The 19,193-nt window shown below is 36.0% G+C and overlaps 1 protein-coding gene across 1 annotated transcript; it reads left to right on the plus strand.

Annotated features, from left to right (window-relative positions):
• Positions 1 to 6,983: 6,983 nt before the first annotated feature.
• On the plus strand, positions 6,984 to 17,367 carry LOC119772113. The gene is made up of 6 exons (XM_038268418.1): positions 6,984 to 7,170; positions 9,370 to 9,447; positions 9,553 to 9,899; positions 10,347 to 10,449; positions 10,692 to 10,735; positions 17,070 to 17,367. Exons 1-6 carry the CDS (start codon positions 6,984 to 6,986, stop codon positions 17,139 to 17,141), a joined length of 831 nt encoding a protein of 276 aa, XP_038124346.1. The 3' UTR covers positions 17,142 to 17,367.
• Positions 17,368 to 19,193: the final 1,826 nt, after the last annotated feature.

The raw sequence follows: 19,193 nt of genomic DNA on the forward strand, positions 1-19,193 counted from the left end.
TCACAAATAGGTATACTTGGGCCAGACGTATGGAGAACATTTTCGAGATATTTTAGATTTTCGGTACATATAGGAATAATGTACCGAATAATATAAGATGTAATATTGAATAGATTATGTGGTTTCATTTGGAAGTTTAGTGAGCAGTTGATATCTTACATTAACAAAAATGACAAACTTGTCATGATGAGGTTGGTTTGCTAGCCCAAGATGCAGAACTCACTGAACAGACAGGCAGGATTTAAGTCCAATATTTATTGGTGACACACAGGGTTCTACCCTGGAAGGCAGAGAGGACAAACAGGTTAGGTTCTGGTTACAGGTTACAGGCTCAAACTCACAGGTTTGTAGGTTCAAACAGGCAGAGTTCAACAGGCAGGGTGGCTCTGGTTTGCTTCCATGGCAAGGACAGGACTATGACAACGGCAAGGCATGGCATGGCATGGCATGGCATGGCATGGCATGGCATGGCATGGCATGGCATGGCAGAGCATGGCAGAGCATGGCAGAGCATGGCAAGGCAAAAACTATGACCACGATCTGGCTCAGAGAGAAGCTATCACTCAGCTTATATAGGGAGAGGTTAATCAGCAGAGCTGATGGGAATCAGCTGAGCGCAGAGAACCAGCTCCCAGGAGAGGATCCACGGCGCCCTCTGGTGGGCCAACCTCTGGATCCCAACAGAAACAGAAGCCCACAGGAAGGGATCCACACAGCCCTCTGGAGGGCAAGCCCTTGGATCCCAACAAAACTTTTATTTTACTAAAGGAAGCTAAATGACGGTCCACGTGTGCCCAGTTCAGATCTGGCCCTTTGGCTTTGGAGACTGGATGTTATCGTTCAGTCCCAGAGGAAGACCAAAGAGATTTTTGTGTGATTTGGGGGAAACTGAGAGTGAAGTCCGCTTTTTGTTTTACTGTCCTTTAAACTTGAGGTTGACAAATGATTTGTTGACTAAAATACTTGATATTAACGGATGGTCATAAAATGTATATTTAAAGTATTTTTATGACTGTCAGCTTGTTTGTATATGTATTTCTTGTTTCTTGGAAGTTTTAGTGCACTGGGCATCTATAAAAGGGTAAATGCCCCTTTTCTATCTGTCTGTCTGTCTGTCTGTCTGTCTGTCTGTCTGTCTGTCTACCAAGATCAGACACTCTACTTTATCTCATCTAAGTGCTGTAGGTCATAATAATTTTTTCTAATATGTATGTTAATACTTAGCTCTCTTTATCAGTCTTTCTGTCTGTAAAGCCTGTTTGGTTTTTGTTTTATCTTATTTTGTAAGATTGTAAGTGATGTGTGTTGTGCACAATTATTGGGCAAGTTTTAGTTTTTGACCTATGTATATATTTTAAAACTCCAACTTGTATAAACTTGAATGCTTATTTAATATAAACATATCAACTAATGTGTATTTGTTTAATGAGGGAGGAAAGGGCCTATAAAGCTCAACACCCAATATGAAGGTGTGCAAAATTATTAGGCAGGTTCTTTTCGTCAGACAAAAGGATAAAAAAAAAAAAGATTTAATTGACTCTGAAAGGTGCAAAACTGCAAAAGCCTGAAATGTTTGATATCTTAGGGGGAAAAACTAGAACAAATGCTTATTGTAAAACACATTGGAAGCCTGTACTAAAAAATTAAGTAATAATAGCACCGGTTTGGTTAGTTTAATCAAGCATTGCTTCACATAAACACATTTACCAACATTTAAAATCCAAACAATCTCTCCTGTGTACATTATCCAGATAAGGAGATGCAAAAAGATTTGTACTTATCAGGTACAACAATGGAGAGGAACTATTGCCTCCCTGCTGAACCAGAATACTTGTTATCCATAATCAGTTATGTAAATATGGACGTGATGATGATGAAGAATCTAAGATTTTTCATTTCAGATTATAAACAATTGAACAAAACAAGCCATTTTAGACTGTTTTGTTTTCACTGTAGTTTTATGCAAAAATAATGCAGTATATTATTTAAGGTTGTATTAATTAATTGCTTGTATTTGAAAATTATGAAGACAATCATATGTGTAACATTAAACTACTACATTTGTTTTGCAAGACTTTCTGTCTCAGAGCTTACTTCCAAATGCCACACAGGCTTCATGTTAACTCTGAGTGGAAAAAACAGTTTTTATTCAGGTCTGGGCATTCAGGGCTAACAAAACCCTGTCCCCTCTCCCACCACCAAAACACATCCAAAGGTGTTGAAAGAGGTTTTAGGAGGAAGGCAAGCTGAAGGCAACAGTCTTTTATGTTATACCAATTTTGGCACGTTATGGATAAAGTTATTCTGTATTTTTCCTCTCTTATTTATTTACATGCATGCGTCTGCTGCTTACCTAACCATAAAACTGGAGACCATCGCCAGTCACACATAAACAAAATAAAACTGATTACACTACCATTTAGGGAGCACAACTCGCACTACAGCTTGTTTCATTTGTTCAACTTGCAACATTTGATCGTTTTTGGAATTAAAGCTTGTTTTATACTTAACCAAATCTCATTATGTCTTTTTTTTAACGGTTAATTCTGTCTTGGTAATTATTTTATGGAAACATTTGCAAGTGAATCAAGTTTGAAAAGAAATGACAGTACCAAACTAAAAACATATGATTATGAAAATAATATAGATCCAGAAAGTAATGTATTACATGGAACTAAAAATTGTAAATATTATATTTTTTCACTCATTTAATTGTAGAAGCCTCATTCAAATTTTGACAATATTTGAAATTATTTATAAGTCACTTTCAAGTAATAACATTGTCTGTGACCTTGTTAAATGGCAAATCTTTAGGTTTAGAGTTGGAGGGTTATAATCTCTTTAACACAAATCGAGTGAAGAGCAAAGGTGGGGGTGTTGCTGTATGTTAGCTGTTCCTTGAGATGTGAAAAACTAAATGTCATTTGCTTTGGATGACATGATAGAGAGTGTTATATAAGGCCAGGCTCTGATAGAAATAGATTTGAAAATCTCCTGAATGGATTAAATGATCAGAAAACTTGGTTAATATGTTGAGAGTTTAACATCGATTTTTTAAAACAACGACAACACAAAATGACTATTTTGCAGAAGTCGTGTTCAGTAGAAGTTTATATCCACTGATTACTCAACCAGCCAGAATAACTAGAACTAGGGCAACTGCGGTAATAAAAAAAAATTGGAAACGTTATGTGCAGTGGAATCCTAAGAAGTTATATAAGTGATAATATGGCTCTTTTTATGGTTCGTAACATAAAAGTTAAAAAGACTTAACTTTACTATTAAAAGTCTACTGCATGTTATGTCTCACTTTATATTAGACATAACATGCTTGATGTCTAACATGACATCAAGCATGTTAGAGACAATAATGAAATTATGTAATGACCTGTTAGAGAAAAACTGGGGTGGTGTTTCTGTGAAAAATGTGAATTAGAGTAGATTTATAAATCATTATATACCAAGAATTGCCCAATTTTAGTGTCTTGCAAAATATAAATGTAAAATCCTGGATGACCACTGGATTTTTAAAATCCTGCAAAAAGAAAAATAAGTTATGTAGAGTTTTGTCAAAATTTCAAACTAAACGAATGGGAATAAACTAGAACTTTAACAAAACCCAATTGACAATATTAATGTGAAAAAGCTAAGAAATATTACCATGACTTGAAAGACCAGTGGTGATATGAAAAGGATGTGGAAAACCTTAATACAATACAGACCTAGGTATATTTGTCCTGAAAACAACTTCTTTAAGGTAGAAATTACTTTAACCGAAAAGAAAAGGTTGTGAATGGGTTAACCTATATTCTTTTCATCAGAAAAATATTTTTTGTAACCTTCTTGGTGATTTTAATATTGGTGTATTCAAGGAAGATGCAATTGCAAATGAATTTTATAGAATTCTTCACTCCACTTCCTTTTATCTGACCATAAATACTTACACTAGAGTAACACAATCCTCAAGAGCTATCATTGAGAAAATCACAAATACTAAGCTGGAGAAAGAAAATTATCATTCTGTGATGATTTTATAATTATGTACCGGTACATAAATCTGCACCTTTACATCTAGAGATAACTAGTAAGGTGCTGAATGAAAGGACTCTGCTACAGCTTGGTGTAGGGCTTAATATTGATATCCTCTGAGACATCAATATTAAAATCACCAATAAGGATATTAGTATTTTTCTGATTTTCAGAAAAATACAAAGTGCTTTACATGGATTAGAGAAAATACAAATAAAATTAAAAAAAGAGAAAAAAAGTACCCAACAATCTATAAAGCAATGGGAGTTTCTCTGGATAAAGTAATAGAAACGAAAAGTTAAAGTATAAAACTACATATTAGTTACCCATGTTTAATAAGAACAATAATAAGAGTAGTCCATTATATGCTAGTAAGGGTTTCTCTGGATTCTTCTTCTCATAAAAGTAGATGTTGGTTCTCCATGTTTGATTCGATATTTTCTGGGTTCTAGTTTTTTTAATTAACAAAAGTCTCTCTAGGTCTTGCTCGGATATTAACAATTTATTTAACAATCATAAAAATGCATTTTTTATTGATTTGCGTTATAGAAAAGGTCCACGCTTGGTTTGTATTGAATGACAGAGGTCCTCTGGTTGCTGGTACAGATAAACACAAGTCTCCACTAAGTTACTCGAAAGTTTCATATAAACTCCAAAATGGTTGAATACATAAATCATAAGTTAAATTGAAGACAAACTATGTGACAGCAAAGAAGAGCGTGCTAGCAACAACTGACTCATAAAACATCCTCAGCATCAACCCACATATGTTAAAGGACTTTCAGCCTCCTCAGGAAAAATAGTCAGCTTTGCCCCTTTTTGTAGACCGCCTCCGTGTTTCTAGTCCAGTCCAACTTATTGTTAAAGTACACTCCCAGGTACTTATACTACTCCACAGTGTCAACAGGAACCCCCTGGATGGAAACAGGGGTCACAGGTGTTTTTGTCCTCTCAGATCCCCTATTAGCTCATTAGTCTTTGTCATGTTGAGCTGCAGATGGTTCAGCTCACTCCAAGTGACGAAGTTGCCCACCACAGTCCTGTATTCACTCTCCTCACCCTTTTCAATGCAGCCAACAATTGCTGAGTCATCAGAAAACTTCTGAAGGTGGCAGGACTCAGTGCAATAGTTGAAGTCCGAGGTAAAAAAGAGTTAAGAAGAAGGGAGAGAGGACAGTCCCCTGAAGGGCCCCAGTGTTTCTGACCACCCTCTCAGACACACAGTTCTGTAGGCGTACATACTGTGGTCTGCCCGTCAGGTAATCGACAATCCAGGACACAATGGGGGGCTCCACCTGCATCGCAGTCATCTTCTCTGGGGGTCTACACTTGCCTCCTCGACCTGGGGACGGAATAAACTCCTGGCCCGAACAGAGCAAGCGAACGTCATCACATTCATTAAATTTCATATTTAAAATATTGCTGCACAGCTTTTGTTGATGAGTGATGCAGTGGTAGCTCAAAAAATCCAGGAAAGATTATGAAAGCTTGCACAGAGCAACAAACCCAACGGTGCGCCCAACCATAGATGGAGCCCCATCAGTTGTGATACATATCATTTTGAAGAGAGGTAGATGCGACTTGCTGACGAACTCCATAAGAGTATTAAAAATATCCGACCCTCCTGTGTGCCCTTTCAAAGGCAAAATGGTCAGAAGCTCCTCTTTTGAGTCCATGTCACCAAAAACCATGCGGATGAAAACATACAACTGCAGTGCATCCACAGCATTAGTCGACTCGTCAAATTGCAAAGAAAAATAAAGGAAGGTGTCAATGTAATTTCTCAGCTGCTGTTCTATATCCAGTGACATGGTCTCACTCCACCTTGTAATGGTGTTCCTGGATAGTTGCATATCTTCAATAAAGGACATGATCTCCTTCGTGTTTTTGAAGTCAGTAAAAGGCGTGTCTAAGGCTTCCAAAAAAGCTTCCTTAAAAACGTTGCCATCTTTAAAACATTTTTTTGCTTTGCCAGAACTCTACTGACATGGTAAGGCGCTACCGTGGCAGCTTTACTCTTGTTGACAGGTCTCATAAACACTGCCTGCTTTGCGGCTAGTTGTCTCTTTAGGTTAGAAACCTTCTCATAGAGCTGATTTTGCCGGGAAGTCACTAGCATACTCCGCCCACGATCGACTGGTAGACCACGATCGACTGGTTGGGCACCCCTGCCGTAGAACATCTCCTGTGGAAAATATCTCAGCTCACACAGTGAGAAGGATCAGCCTCTCGCTTTGAGGAGAGGATCCCCTGTTCTTTAAAGGTGTGCTCCACCCTGTGAAGGAAGCTAATATCAATCAGTTGTACCCAGGATTTTGAGATTGTTTCCAAATTTCATGGCTATAGGTGAAGGAAAGAGAAGAGATTGAGCATTCACTTGAATGCTAAGATAAAAGGCAAAGTGCTTAATTTTCATCATATCAGAGTCTGTGTTGTAGTGGCCACACCAATTAGTGTGTCAATCTTGCGCTCCCTTGTCTTAAATACCTAGTGATACTGAAATTTTAAAAAGCCGTCTTGTCCATGGGTTTGATAATAAAATCATATTACTCTACCTTTTCTGTAAGAAAAAGTCACTGACTGTTTTGGCATGAAGCATGTCATTGACTATGAACTTCACATGGGAAACAGCTACGACAACTGGGGGGTCTGATTGGGAGATGTCACCCATCAGAACTGAAGTGAGACACCTTAGGCTCCTAATAGTTATCAAAAGGCCAAGTGTATCATGGCCAGGCCAGCTGCTGAGGGTAAGACAAAGGACAAGGAGGAGGACCCATGGAATGCTCAACACTGTTTATTAAGTGTTTCTAAGGCAGGAATCTATGCAGGTAGAGAACACATGTTAGTGACCACATCTAACTGGTGGAGGATGATTGAGAACATGTCAGTCACTAACCTAGTCTGAAAGTTCAGTCCATGTATAAAGGACAAGGTTGGTTCCAGCCGAAAAGATGCGGCAGACACTCTCCCAGAGGCCTGAGAACAGGCAGGAGATTAGACCAAAGCAGACAACGGAAGGCAGGATAATCCAGACGGCGAAGCAAAAGTCAGTGTCGAGGATGAGCTCAGGAGTCCGGGCCAGGAGATCAAAGATCCTAAGAGGTATAGAGAAATCCAGGACGGTATCAGGAATCCAGGGTCTGTAAACGGGTTGAATCCAGGAAGAGTCTGGAGACAGTTAAGGCAAACAGATCAGAACGGGAAAAGGCAGGCTCAGAGGTCTAGAGGCAGAATGGGTCAGAATTAGGCAATCAGAAACAACTAGATACGCTTGAAAATTATCATCAATGGCTCGAATAATCTGGCACCGTTGACTGGTATTTAGGCAGGTTAAATAAAGGCTGGAACATTTGGATCAGATGAACGGTAATGATAAAATGTGTGGCGCTGGGCAGGCAAATGAAATGAGTAATCAGGCCAGTCATGAGTGCTAAGATCATGGCATAGAGAAGGGCTGGGAGTCATCCTGAAAGCAATTCTGGCCATCTAACCTGTGCCTCAGGATGGTGGAGGAAAGCATTGGCAAAATTGTTTACACTGAGGATGGAAAAATGCTCAGCTGGAAAGGGTATATTTCCTGACAGACCATTGCAGAAAAACCACTGCTCGCTGTGTACTGCTATTAGCATTTAACACACTAAATTTGACTTTATTTTGTATGCACAGAGTGCACACAAAAGGAAATTTCGTTGCATATAGCTCACAACAATGTAATTACGTTGCAACTCAAACAATATATAAAGTGCAGCAGTGATAAGAATGTACAGAATAGTGTACAGACGAATAACAAGTGTGCAGAAGTATGAATGATTGCATGGTGAAATAATATTGGTGCAAAATGGCCATATTGTTCAGTTCCGCTTATGTTTGATGCAGCATGGCCACTGATGGGATGGTGATAAAAAAAAAATGATTAAAAATACTTTGCACAATTTATAAATTTCTTATGAATATTTTGGGAAATTATTAAGAATTTTTTTTTTTTTTTTTACTATTGTGTGTATATGGATTTTAATTTAATTATTTCGAGGCCTAATCAACACAACTTCATGAAAGTTGAATTGTCATAGCAATGTCAAACAAGCTAATGTTCACAGAGTAAAGAGATATCCCGCACTCGGCAGTAAAACTACATAGTCTAATGACAGATACGAGGAGTAAATATGACACATAAATGCATTTGGATTTATTTTTTATGCAGTGGATATGGAGAACTTTTCAATAATGTTTATATAGAATAATGATATAATTATTTCTTTTTGGTTTGTGTAAAAGAATTTTGGAGCTAATAGAGTCACGTGTGATACAAACACAGTGATTCAGGTTCATGCTAGCTTACCAAATCTATGTTGCTATAGTGTTATTGTGAAGTTTAATTAATAGCGCATATATTCACCTTAGAACTGATGATGTCTGTGAGTTACGTGCAGTGTTGTATAAAGTATTGAAATCTCAGAGTCAAGTAAGTATAAGTCAAGTATAGGTACCTCTCCAAAACATGACTTTGGTAAATGTCCAAGTCACTGACTGATCCAAATGCAGAGGTAAGGAAGTAGAGGTGAGTTTTTTAGATTTGATTGATCATTTATTTCGAACACTTAATAAAAAGCAAATAGAAGTAAATTAATAAAGTCATACAAAACAAAACAAAAAAAAAGAAGAAAAAGAAAATTTAATGTAGTAATGTAGATTTAATGTAGATTTAATGTAGTACTCACGGGCAAATGAGGCAGGAATCCAAAAATCCAACACCAAACCCAAAAACAAAGTCTGGCCGTGAAGCCAGAGACAATGCAGTGTAAGATGCAGAGTCAGGTGGTTCTCTCAGCAACCTTTACTGCTGTGTGGGTGATCAGCACAACTGAATAGAATATAAATCCACAACATCCAACCCAGATCAGCATTGAACATTAATATCCCAACACACAAATCAAAGAAATCTGAAATCAGTTCCTTGACGTTTTCTGAGAGGATTAACAGTGTTTCAATAAAATACCAAAAATACTCTCCTTCAGAGCATGGTGGTGCCTTGCGATCCATGCACAGACCAATGTGCATAGGGTTTGGGCCCAGTCTGGTGACCTTTGCTTCATGTCCTCTCCCTGTCTCCCTTATCCCATTTCTTGTCTAATTACTTAAAAATAATAATAACACAAAAGACCACTAGAAAGCAAAAGTAATTTTAAAAAAAATCTCTCCTTATTTTTCCTACCCACTCCTTTAGACATGAATACTGAACAGAGATTCAGAACATGTGAGGTTTAAAGTCAGTTCTGATTGGCTTGTCACACTTTGCCTTTTCTCTGGAAAGTAGAGCACTATAAGAGATTTTATCAGTGAAGCATAGGCATTTAACCAAAACGACTCCCCTCAGGTTTATTTGTTTAGTGACATATCTGATCTTGGAAACCGTAGGTAAGTTGTGTCTTTTGTAGTAATTTGTTGGTATTGCAGTACATTCTTTTATATTTAATAACTCCCCATCTAAGTAGAAAGTTTTGTTCTACTTTTTTCTTTCAGCTTACTTGGATGTTCAAGGACCATCGCCATCTTTGCATTTTAAAGCAGTTAACATTGGCTTGAACATCACTTTAAAGTGTCTCTATAAAGAATCTGATGGAGTTATTTTCTACTGGTATAAGCAAACTCTTGGGCAGAAACCAAAGCTTATTTCAGAGTTTTATAAGTATAAGAGAAATAGCTCACTTAAAGGTGAATTTTGGAAAGATCCACGATTTGACCTGGAAACTGGCACGGATAAAAATAACTTGAAAATCTTGAATGTACAAATGTCAGACTCTGCTACTTACTACTGTACAGGAATTCATTCGTATGAGTATAAATTTCTAGAGGGCATTATACTTCATGTAATGGAATCAGATCTGAGTGTTTGGACTCCCCAGCTCGGATTTGAAGATATTCAATCAGAAGGTTCTGTGTCTTTGGGCTGCAGAATTCAAACTGGAAGCTGTAATGAAGGATACAGTGTTTACTGGGTCCAAAGCTCAGAAGAACATCTTCCAAGAATAATTTACACCCAAGACGCAACTGATGAACACTGTAAGAGAGAGAAAACCACGCAAACAAATAGCTGTGTATACAGCTATAACATAGAGAGCATGAATGAATCCCATGCGGGGACATACCACTGTGCTGTTGCCTTATGTGGACATATCCTTTTTGGAAAGGGAATAACGCTCGACTACAAGAGTAACTTATTATTGTTATTATTATTATTTTTTAATATAGTCTTACAATTTACATAGTTGTGGTCATCACTGTATCTTTTTCTTCACTGTTTCTCTGCAGAAAAGTTCAATACATCTGTCATGGTGTATGTCTTAAGTGGAACTTTAGCCTTCGTCACCATGCTGGCATTTTTTCTGGCAATTATACTTTACAAGAAATCTTGCAAAGGTAAAATTTGGCAATCATTTAGATTTATAATCTAAGAAATTATAATAATTTAGACATGACTTTGTTCATTTTTAATTGCAGCTTTAAGATTTTTTACATTCTAACTTCAATTACTTTTTCATTGTAGATTATGGATAAATCTTTATTGAACACCACTTGCTAAATAAGTTAAAAGAATTATCAGATTAACAGCCTGTCATATTTCTCAAAAAGTTTTTTGCTGATTGTATTTGTATCAACAGAGCCTCCACAGAGATCTTCACCAGCCTCCTCTCTACAGGCAAACGTGAGGTTTTTGTGTGCTTTATTTCTCATTATTATGTTTCACAGGTTCTCAGAATACTAGAATGCAACAGATAAAGCAGTGTAAATACTAAGGAGGATAGAAAAGTCAAGCATAAATAAACAGGGTAGAAGATAAGTTACAGTAAAAAAATAGGAAAAAAAAAAACAACAGCCAAAAAAGTTACTGTATACCCAGAAATGAATACATTTTTATTTTAAATAATTCAAACTAAATTTGATAATTAAAATGCTAAAAAATAAATTATTTAAATGAATAAATATGTTTTTTTCTCTATTTTTTTAAAGGCTAAAAAATAGAGCAAAAAAATTATTTATCTAAAAACAATTTATCTTAAAAAAAAAAGCACTTTTGTAATTTACTTATTTTTAATGTCAGATGTGGGGTCTGTTTTACAAAGCACATTTAACAAAATCAGATTCAAATCTGCAACTCTAAATCGATCTAGGCTGAGTTTTTGGTTTCAGACTGGCTGCTATAAATTAGTTCAATCGACCCTAAGTAGGTCCACTCAGAGGTTAGTATGTGCATAACAAGTATAAAAAGCCATTATCAGTGGAGCCCTTATTCCACAAGTCACCATGACAACAGGAAACACACCAGAAGAGAATTTAAGTGGGAAAACAAAGGGAGAATGTTTAAAAGACAGAGAAACAGCTCTACAGCTGCAAAGGAGAGGAAGTCCGCTTTGGGCATTTATTAGAAGAACTCTCCTCTCTGTTTTTAGATTTGTAGATCACTAAGATATGATTCTTCTTGATAAAAATCCCATTCCTAGACGGAACTGCAATAATATATTTTCTAAATGACATTCTTGTAGTAGAAACTGAATTTCAGAAAGCAAAAAACGAAATTATTCTAGTTAAAATAGAATAAAGTTTAATATACCTAGACATGTTTACACATTTTAAGAGCCGTTTTGACATTTATCGACTTGAATGAACTTATATTATGCTATCTGAAATACATTTCTTCATAGTCAATATAATAAAAATGTTGATCAGTAAAAACAGGAATATCGAGATCCTAAATTAATTTCTAAACATCCAGAATATTTATTTTAAATGGTTATTTTGACAAGTAAAATTTATTTTTTTCAGATATCCGGAGAACATGTTCAGTAAAAGTAATAAATATGAAAATGCCTTGCCATAGCCTCTTGTGACCACCATAACGTTACGGGTTTATTTCTTGAATGGCAGTGGATCAATTTATTCAATTTAGGTGAAATCATCTGGAAGCAGGTGAAGATGAATTCTACAAACTTTGTTCTAACAGATAAAACCTGGACATCATCTCATGGGGTTCTTCAGTTTGATTCTGTTTTCTTTTACACAGTAAATACTAAGTGGCTGTTTCCAGCTGCTTCAGATTAGGGTTGGGAATTGAAAAGATTTTCACGATTCCGATTCCCTTTTCGATTCTATGAAATGATTCGATTCTTTATCGATTCTTTTTTCGATTCCAATTTGGGGGAAAAAGGAGAACAAACAGTTTGATTATCAGCATCAACTTTGTTTACTTAACTATTGCACAATCTTACAAACTCAACAAGATCAAGATGTCCACAGGAAATGTGAAACTGGAGTAACATCTGTGTTTAAATGAAAAATAAATATACAAGAACAAACTTAATAACCAACAATGTCTAATAACAAATGATGGGATAATAACCTATTTTAAATAACAAAAAATACTAATTATAAAAGAGTAGTAGGGAAAATTAACAGTTATTTTGCAGAAAGATGAGCATATCTGCTTTTTCTGGAAGGATACAGGATCTTTCAGGGCTTATGGTGTCTCCAGCCGTGGAGAACACCCTCTCAGATGGGGTGGAGGAAGCCTGCACACAGAGGTAGTTTTCAGCCAGTCAGATAGCAAGGGCAGCGTATCTTGCTTGTTCCACCACCACAGTGTGGCGCTATCCCTGCAGGGGATGGAGGGCAAGCTTTTATAGAGCTGGATTTCCTGATCTACCCTCTGGGCTAAGGAAAGACGGGGCTTTGATTCACAAAGTGACCGCAGCTCGTTGTCTTCCTCCTCGAATAGTTCTTCCAACTTGCGTAACTTGCGTAACTTACGTAACTTACGTAAAAAACGTGACGTAAGTCGTGCTCCCCAGAGCCGGCGCTCTAGGCTCTGGTGCTGCGGGAATCGAAAAAAGAATCGTTCAGTGAGCTGCCAAACGATGCCATGGAATCGGAAAATACGGAACCGGTTCTTAACAGGAACCGGTTTTCGATTCCCATCCCTACTTCAGATTTTATCATCCAAATAAATGGTGTTATTAGAAGGTATCAGTCCTATAGAATGGTTTCGGTTTGTGACAGTAGGCTGAGTACATTGTTATCCCTGAATTAATCCTAACCTTAAAGTAATTCCATGAATTGATCTATTCATGTGTAATCTGAAAATGATTTCAGTAGTTCATGTACGATAAAATAAATGCATAAATAAAAATAAAATGATCTGCATGTTGCTCATATTAAACAAAAAAACTAAACAAATCTAATATCCTATAAACTGAGTGCTAGAATCCTTTCCATTATTAATGCTATGCGAAAAAAATTGCTTTAATCATTCTTTAATAAGATCGATGTTTCTTTTTAAAAATGTATGTGTTTAACGGACCCAGTCAATTCTTATTATTATTATTATTATTATTATTATTATTTGTTTTTATTTCTACACAAGACTATGACAGAAATCTGACTAAATCAGGAAATAAAACAGCTTAATTGGCTCTAAGGAGACAGAGGATACTCCGAGCTTAATGAACAATACGGGCTCCCGAAAAGGTTAGCTCTGGGGAGAATGTTACTATGGTGACTCATACGGAGGTTTGTTAAACTCTCTTTTTGAAAAGGAAAACAGATTTTTAGGTTTAGAAAACATTTGAGTTTTCAGTAATCCTGCTTCATGAAATGGACCCGTGGTCTTCCATAGTATATAAGACTTCTGTTTGTTTGAAAAGTATAACAAAATACCTTACCTTTATCTAAGTATTAGGTATTTACTAGGCTAACATACTAATTGATTTTGTAGCTATCAGTACCAAATTATTTTTAATGGTATGCTGCAGCATAGGGTGATGTTAAAATTCCACCTGTCAGTTTGACCTTAGAAGTAATTTGACTTTTCACACTTAATGAAATTATTTTAATTCAACCCTCATGGAAACTTGACCAAGCCAATTACTCTGTTTCATTAAATGAAAAAAAAGAAAACACAAATAAAACACTTAATATAAAGTATAAGAACATTTGGAAAATTAAGAATATTCAAAAAATGAAACTGATGTTTTCACAATAAAAGTATATAACTTTATTCCATATAACTTCATTAAAATATTAGTTTTAAAATCGGAAGCCCCTTCGGGAAGTGTTCCAGGCATCGGAAGGAGGCAAAGTAAATGACCCAGGACATGCATGAGGGACAATGTCCCCGAACTGACGTGGGAGCACGTCTGGCTTCACCCAGCAGATCTGAAAGAGGTGCCTGGAGTGAGGGAGATCTGGTGGTTTCTGCTTGGGTCTCTAGCCCCTATGACCCTGTCCAAGATAAAGCGGAAGAAGACAAGTACGGGTACCAGTAGTTGTAAAACACAAAGAAAGGTTAAAGTGTTTTAAAGTGAAACAGATTAAAAATATAACTCAAATTTAGAGTAAAATTAGGATGCACTGAAATGATGAAAATAGTATTAGGTATTTACTAGGCTAACATAATAATTGATTTTGTAGCTATCAGTACCAAATTATTTTTCATGGTATGCTGCAACATAGGGTGATGTTAAAATTCCACCTGTCAGTTTGACTTTAGAAGTAATTTGACTTTTCACACTTTATTTAAATCAAGCCTCATGTAAACCTGACCAAGTCAATTACTTTGTTTCATTAAATTAAAAAAAAAGAAAACACAAACAAAAGACTTAATATAAAGTATAAGAACATTTGGACATTTGGAAAGTATAAGAACAAAATTAGGATGCACTCAAATGATGAAAATAGTTAGCAAAAATCCTTGGCCAATTTAGAAAAAGTATGTGCAATAAAGATAAATGCATCAGGATAACATAAAACGTTTTAATGGAGTGACGGTCATACATTTAAAGTGTCATGTATTGTTTTGTGGGTGATTATGACAGCAACTTAAAAAAGATTAAGTGAAGTACAAACTACTGAGATGATGGAATGACACAAAGCGCCTGTAGGAGCTTAAGGTAAATTCACAAGGTCTGGACTGCCACTAAAATCATGTTTACAGGATATGGGCTTCAACTCCCAAAAACAAAGTTTTTAAGCTACTCATAAGCCAGAGGAAAAAAATAAAAAAATTTAGATCTTCCTTTCAGTTCTTGTGACTGGGCACCTACGGCCTTACCGGTCCCCAGCCCCCCTTCTCCAGCTGAGGGCGGGTGGCTCATGGCTCTGTGCTGACGTCCGGTCCAGTCAGCAGCCCAGCAGTCGAAACTTTAGATATCCAAATCTGGTCACCCTAGATTAAATCAAAGGTCAAGTTTAATTCCACTAAACAGCACTACCCCTGCCTATTTCAGGAAGTGGTAAAACAACAAGAACTACTGTTAACTGAGTTGGGTAATTAAAGATTAAAGGATAAGTGCAGCACAAAGCTCTCATAAATCTATCATGTCTTTTTTGAAATCTCTTTTTAACTGATGAAGAAATTCTGACAAATTACAACAGGCTGAGGGAAGATAACAGCATTTGCATTTGGACCGCATGCATTTTCCAGACAGACAGAGCCCTTGAGAAATCCCCTACAGCACATCACCCACAAGTTGGTGCTGAGCTGAAAATAAACCCCTTTGATTCTGTAGTCCAGTACAACATTGTCCCAGATTTTTTAGTTAGAAATATAAGATATAATATCTATAATATATTCATCAATCAGTAAAATAAGCTCACCAAATATTAGTAAGGCACTATCTCATTCAATGTAATGTTTTGAACTACAATGACAATGACACTGACAATACAGAGATTCTCCTGAAAATTTTTAGGTATAACAGGTGTTTAAAGGAAAAAAATATAATTCCTTTGTTATCTGGCCAATTAATAACATTACTTGAAAAAAAATAATTAGGTTAAATACAAAGTCTTATTTTAAAAACATATATTTATTTAATTACACCATGGTCCATGAGATTTCCAATCTTACTTGCAGTGCTTTTTTGGTGCATATGGACACCATATTCAGCATATTAAATAGTTGTTAAATCCCTCCACTTCATCTTTCACCGTTGAACATTCCAACCAGCCGTTTTTGATCTGCTGACTTAACAGATGAATACGAGGCACAGTGGTACAGTAGCATGAAGTTTGAGGTAAATTGTAATATTTTTGGCAGAAACAAAACATTTGATAAATAAGAAGAGGAGAGCAAACAAGAACAGGAAATGCAACAGGACCATGTTATAAGCAGATTCAACAACTCAAAGCTGTGCATTGTTTGTTGTTGTTTTAATGCACTCTGCAGAGGAACACATCTCTGCTACACATCGACGTGCTGTGACCTCAGCGTCGTGCAATAAAACCATGTAATGCACAGCTCCATGCTGTTCATGCTTAATTAAATTTAGTTTTGAGAAGAACTCAGAATGGAGGAAAATTCTACTGGTAAAATTTTAACCAATATAGACATGTTAGACATCATTGGAAAAGCTTAGATTCTCCACAATTCAACAGCCAAGTTAATTTTATTTACACAGTGAGCACATAAGCACAATAAACACAGATATAGCAGCATGTCAAAATATAAACATGACAGTGACAGCTTAATAACCTTGAAGGCAACCAGAAGCAGTTTTATAAATCCAATCTTCAATTGTTAATACTCCATTCGTCCATAAGGGTCCAAAGATAAAAAGTAATCCAGGCACATTTGGAGAGGTTTGGAGATGCTGGTGACACCAAAAGTTCAAAACCCCACAGCTCTGTAACTGTTGTAGCTAGAGGTCTGAAATTGTCTGCACTTGTGGTTGACATGATTTAGAATAAATTAGTGCTGTTAAAAAAAAAAACTATCAATTTCGAGAATAAAACAACTTTGAGTCATGTTTGAACTGATGCAGCTTGGTCTGTGTTCTGCTCATCCAATTTTAATGTATATATTCAGAAACCAGAGGGTGTTAGCTTTCAAATAATTATTGCATGTGTAATTTCGTCTTACAGTTCCTAAGCTATTCACTTTTCCATTTGGGTATGTGAAATAGGTGAAAATTTCCCAAAATCAGTTGAATGCTAATGGAGGAATATTTTATCTAACATCTTATTTGTGCTATTTGTTTTCTTCCCAGGTTTACGAGCATGCAGATGATCTCCATTATGCTGCTTTAAGCCTTAGTGGGGCCAGGGGCTCAAGAAGGTAGAGGGACAACCCTAATGTAATTGTGTAATCTGGTGTGAGGCTTTAAAGCTACATTTGTATCAGTTTTCCTGTTGGCATTAGAACTTAAATAGATAATATCTCCTTCTGATTAGTTTGAAATGTGAATATTCCAACTTATTCAGCTGTATTTAATCTTTGTCATTTTAATATCACCAAATGTTTCAAAGTAGCTTTATTTCCACTTTTTTGTATTCTTTTATAAAGATTTTCAATTGTTTAGTCAACCTCAAGGAACTCAAAATAAACATTAAAATTGCCTAAGTTGTGAGTCACTAAGTTTCAAACTGCTATAGGTATTAAAGGCAACTGTTCAAACTAAAATCGTGTGACTGTGTAAGCATACTTATGTCATTTCTTGTACAGGAAGAACATTTTATTATTTGGTTTGTCTTGTGATTCAATGAATCTGTTACAAGGAGAAAGATTTTACAGAAATGCAACAACAACCAAACGGATGACTAATGGTGTCACAGATTCAATGCTTTCTTTCAAACTAACAGAAAAACTTATGATGAATATCAAGCAAACGCCAGCAGGGTTTGTTGGTCTTTTTTTATTTTCAGAAATCAGTTTATTCCTATTTTGTCAAGACACAGGACAGAAGGACACAGTATTCAAAGCGAGACAGACGGTGGGATTAAGGGCGAAGGTTTGATTTCAACTTTGGTAGGGACACTATTGGTCCTCAGTTTCATTGGTCTGATGTCATTGGTCCTGTGCAAAAATATGCATGCTCTTTTTCTATGCTTAATGTGAGCATAAGGGTACATTTTGTTTAAAGAGAACAGCAGCATTTATGGCTACATTAATGCAAATCTTATAAGCCCTTCACACATTAGATGCTGTTTATCAATGTTTAAAGCATCCGTAGCTCTGACAAATGTGTAATTAGGACTTTTTTCCACTTTGAAAAGGTTTGCATTTAAACTTACCAGCGACTAAGATAGTGCCTATTTAACCAAATATAGTCTAAATATGTCCACTATACGTGGATTCATCCTGTGTTTTCTTTTGAAGGTATAGAATTGCGCAGAGGAAAATCAGAGGTAAACCCCAGTTTGCAGCCCCTTTTTTATGGTAACACATTTCTTCCATAATACAGCACTGAAGGGACAGCTGTTTCACCTTGAGGCTGCCCTGCATCATTATATCTGTTTCCTACAATCATATAATGTTTCTATTATGCTAGTGCGCTTTTAATATTAAAGGATTAAATGTAACACAACCTTTTATCATCATCCTATATTGGTTACTGTCTGACTGTTTAAATAGCTCCTTATGTCTATTTTCCTTTTTTTAGTGGTATTATCTACAAACACAACACTAAGAATAAGCCTAAGTTTATTCAAATATAAAATCAAATTTGATAATTATAAAAACAATATAACACTATCTTATCTGTAATGTAACAGTATCCAAAATAAACAACAAGATTCAAGCATTATTTACCAGAAATTAATGTTTGTACTAATTTACTTATGGACTGTATGGAAATCTAGAAAAATAGAATTAATGTAAATAGAGTTCCCCTGAATGTCTTTCTCATATTTCTAGAAGTAGAATTCAATTAAATAGCACTATTTGTATGTGGAAAACAAAAAATCGCAGACCTTTAGCATCCTTCTCGTTTTGTTATACCTAAACTGCCGTCAAAAATGGAAACAGTAATAGCAAAGAAATATTAGTAAAAAGGAATAAGTAATTTTGATATCTTAGAGTCTTTGCTTATCCATTTTTACAGCAGTTTTCAGAACTCCTGTCTGACTAGGCTGTTTTTAGCCTAGATAATATTTAGTTTTTTAATTGATACTAGTTTTCAGCCTAATATCAATTTTGGTAACCACTGTATTCTAGCATCATTGTTTGTTTGTGTTTTGCACTCCAAGCACGCACGCGCACACAAATACACACTATAAAATAAGCAATCAGAGAGAGAGAAAGCGGAACTTTAGGCAGAAAAAACAGAGAGTGGAGTTAAACAGCTCAGCACAGTTGATGCGCTGCTATGTGAAAGGTACAGGGAAGATCAGTC

Source organism: Cyprinodon tularosa, unplaced genomic scaffold, assembly GCF_016077235.1.
Source record: "Cyprinodon tularosa strain WSP-4 unplaced genomic scaffold, ASM1607723v1 ctg70, whole genome shotgun sequence".
NCBI classification, from domain to species: domain Eukaryota; kingdom Metazoa; phylum Chordata; class Actinopteri; order Cyprinodontiformes; family Cyprinodontidae; genus Cyprinodon; species Cyprinodon tularosa.

Bases quoted from the DNA above. Each gene is read 5' to 3' on its own strand.
- LOC119772113 (XM_038268418.1), top strand. From the start codon at position 6,984: ATGCGGCAGACACTCTCCCAGAGGCCTGAGAACAGGCAGGAGATTAGA. The intron at 9,900-10,346 runs GTAATGGAATCA...TCTGCAGAAAAG, and splicing joins TAGAGGGCATTATACTTCAT to TTCAATACATCTGTCATGGT. The intron at 10,736-17,069 runs GTGAGGTTTTTG...TTTTCTTCCCAG, and splicing joins CCTCCTCTCTACAGGCAAAC to GTTTACGAGCATGCAGATGA.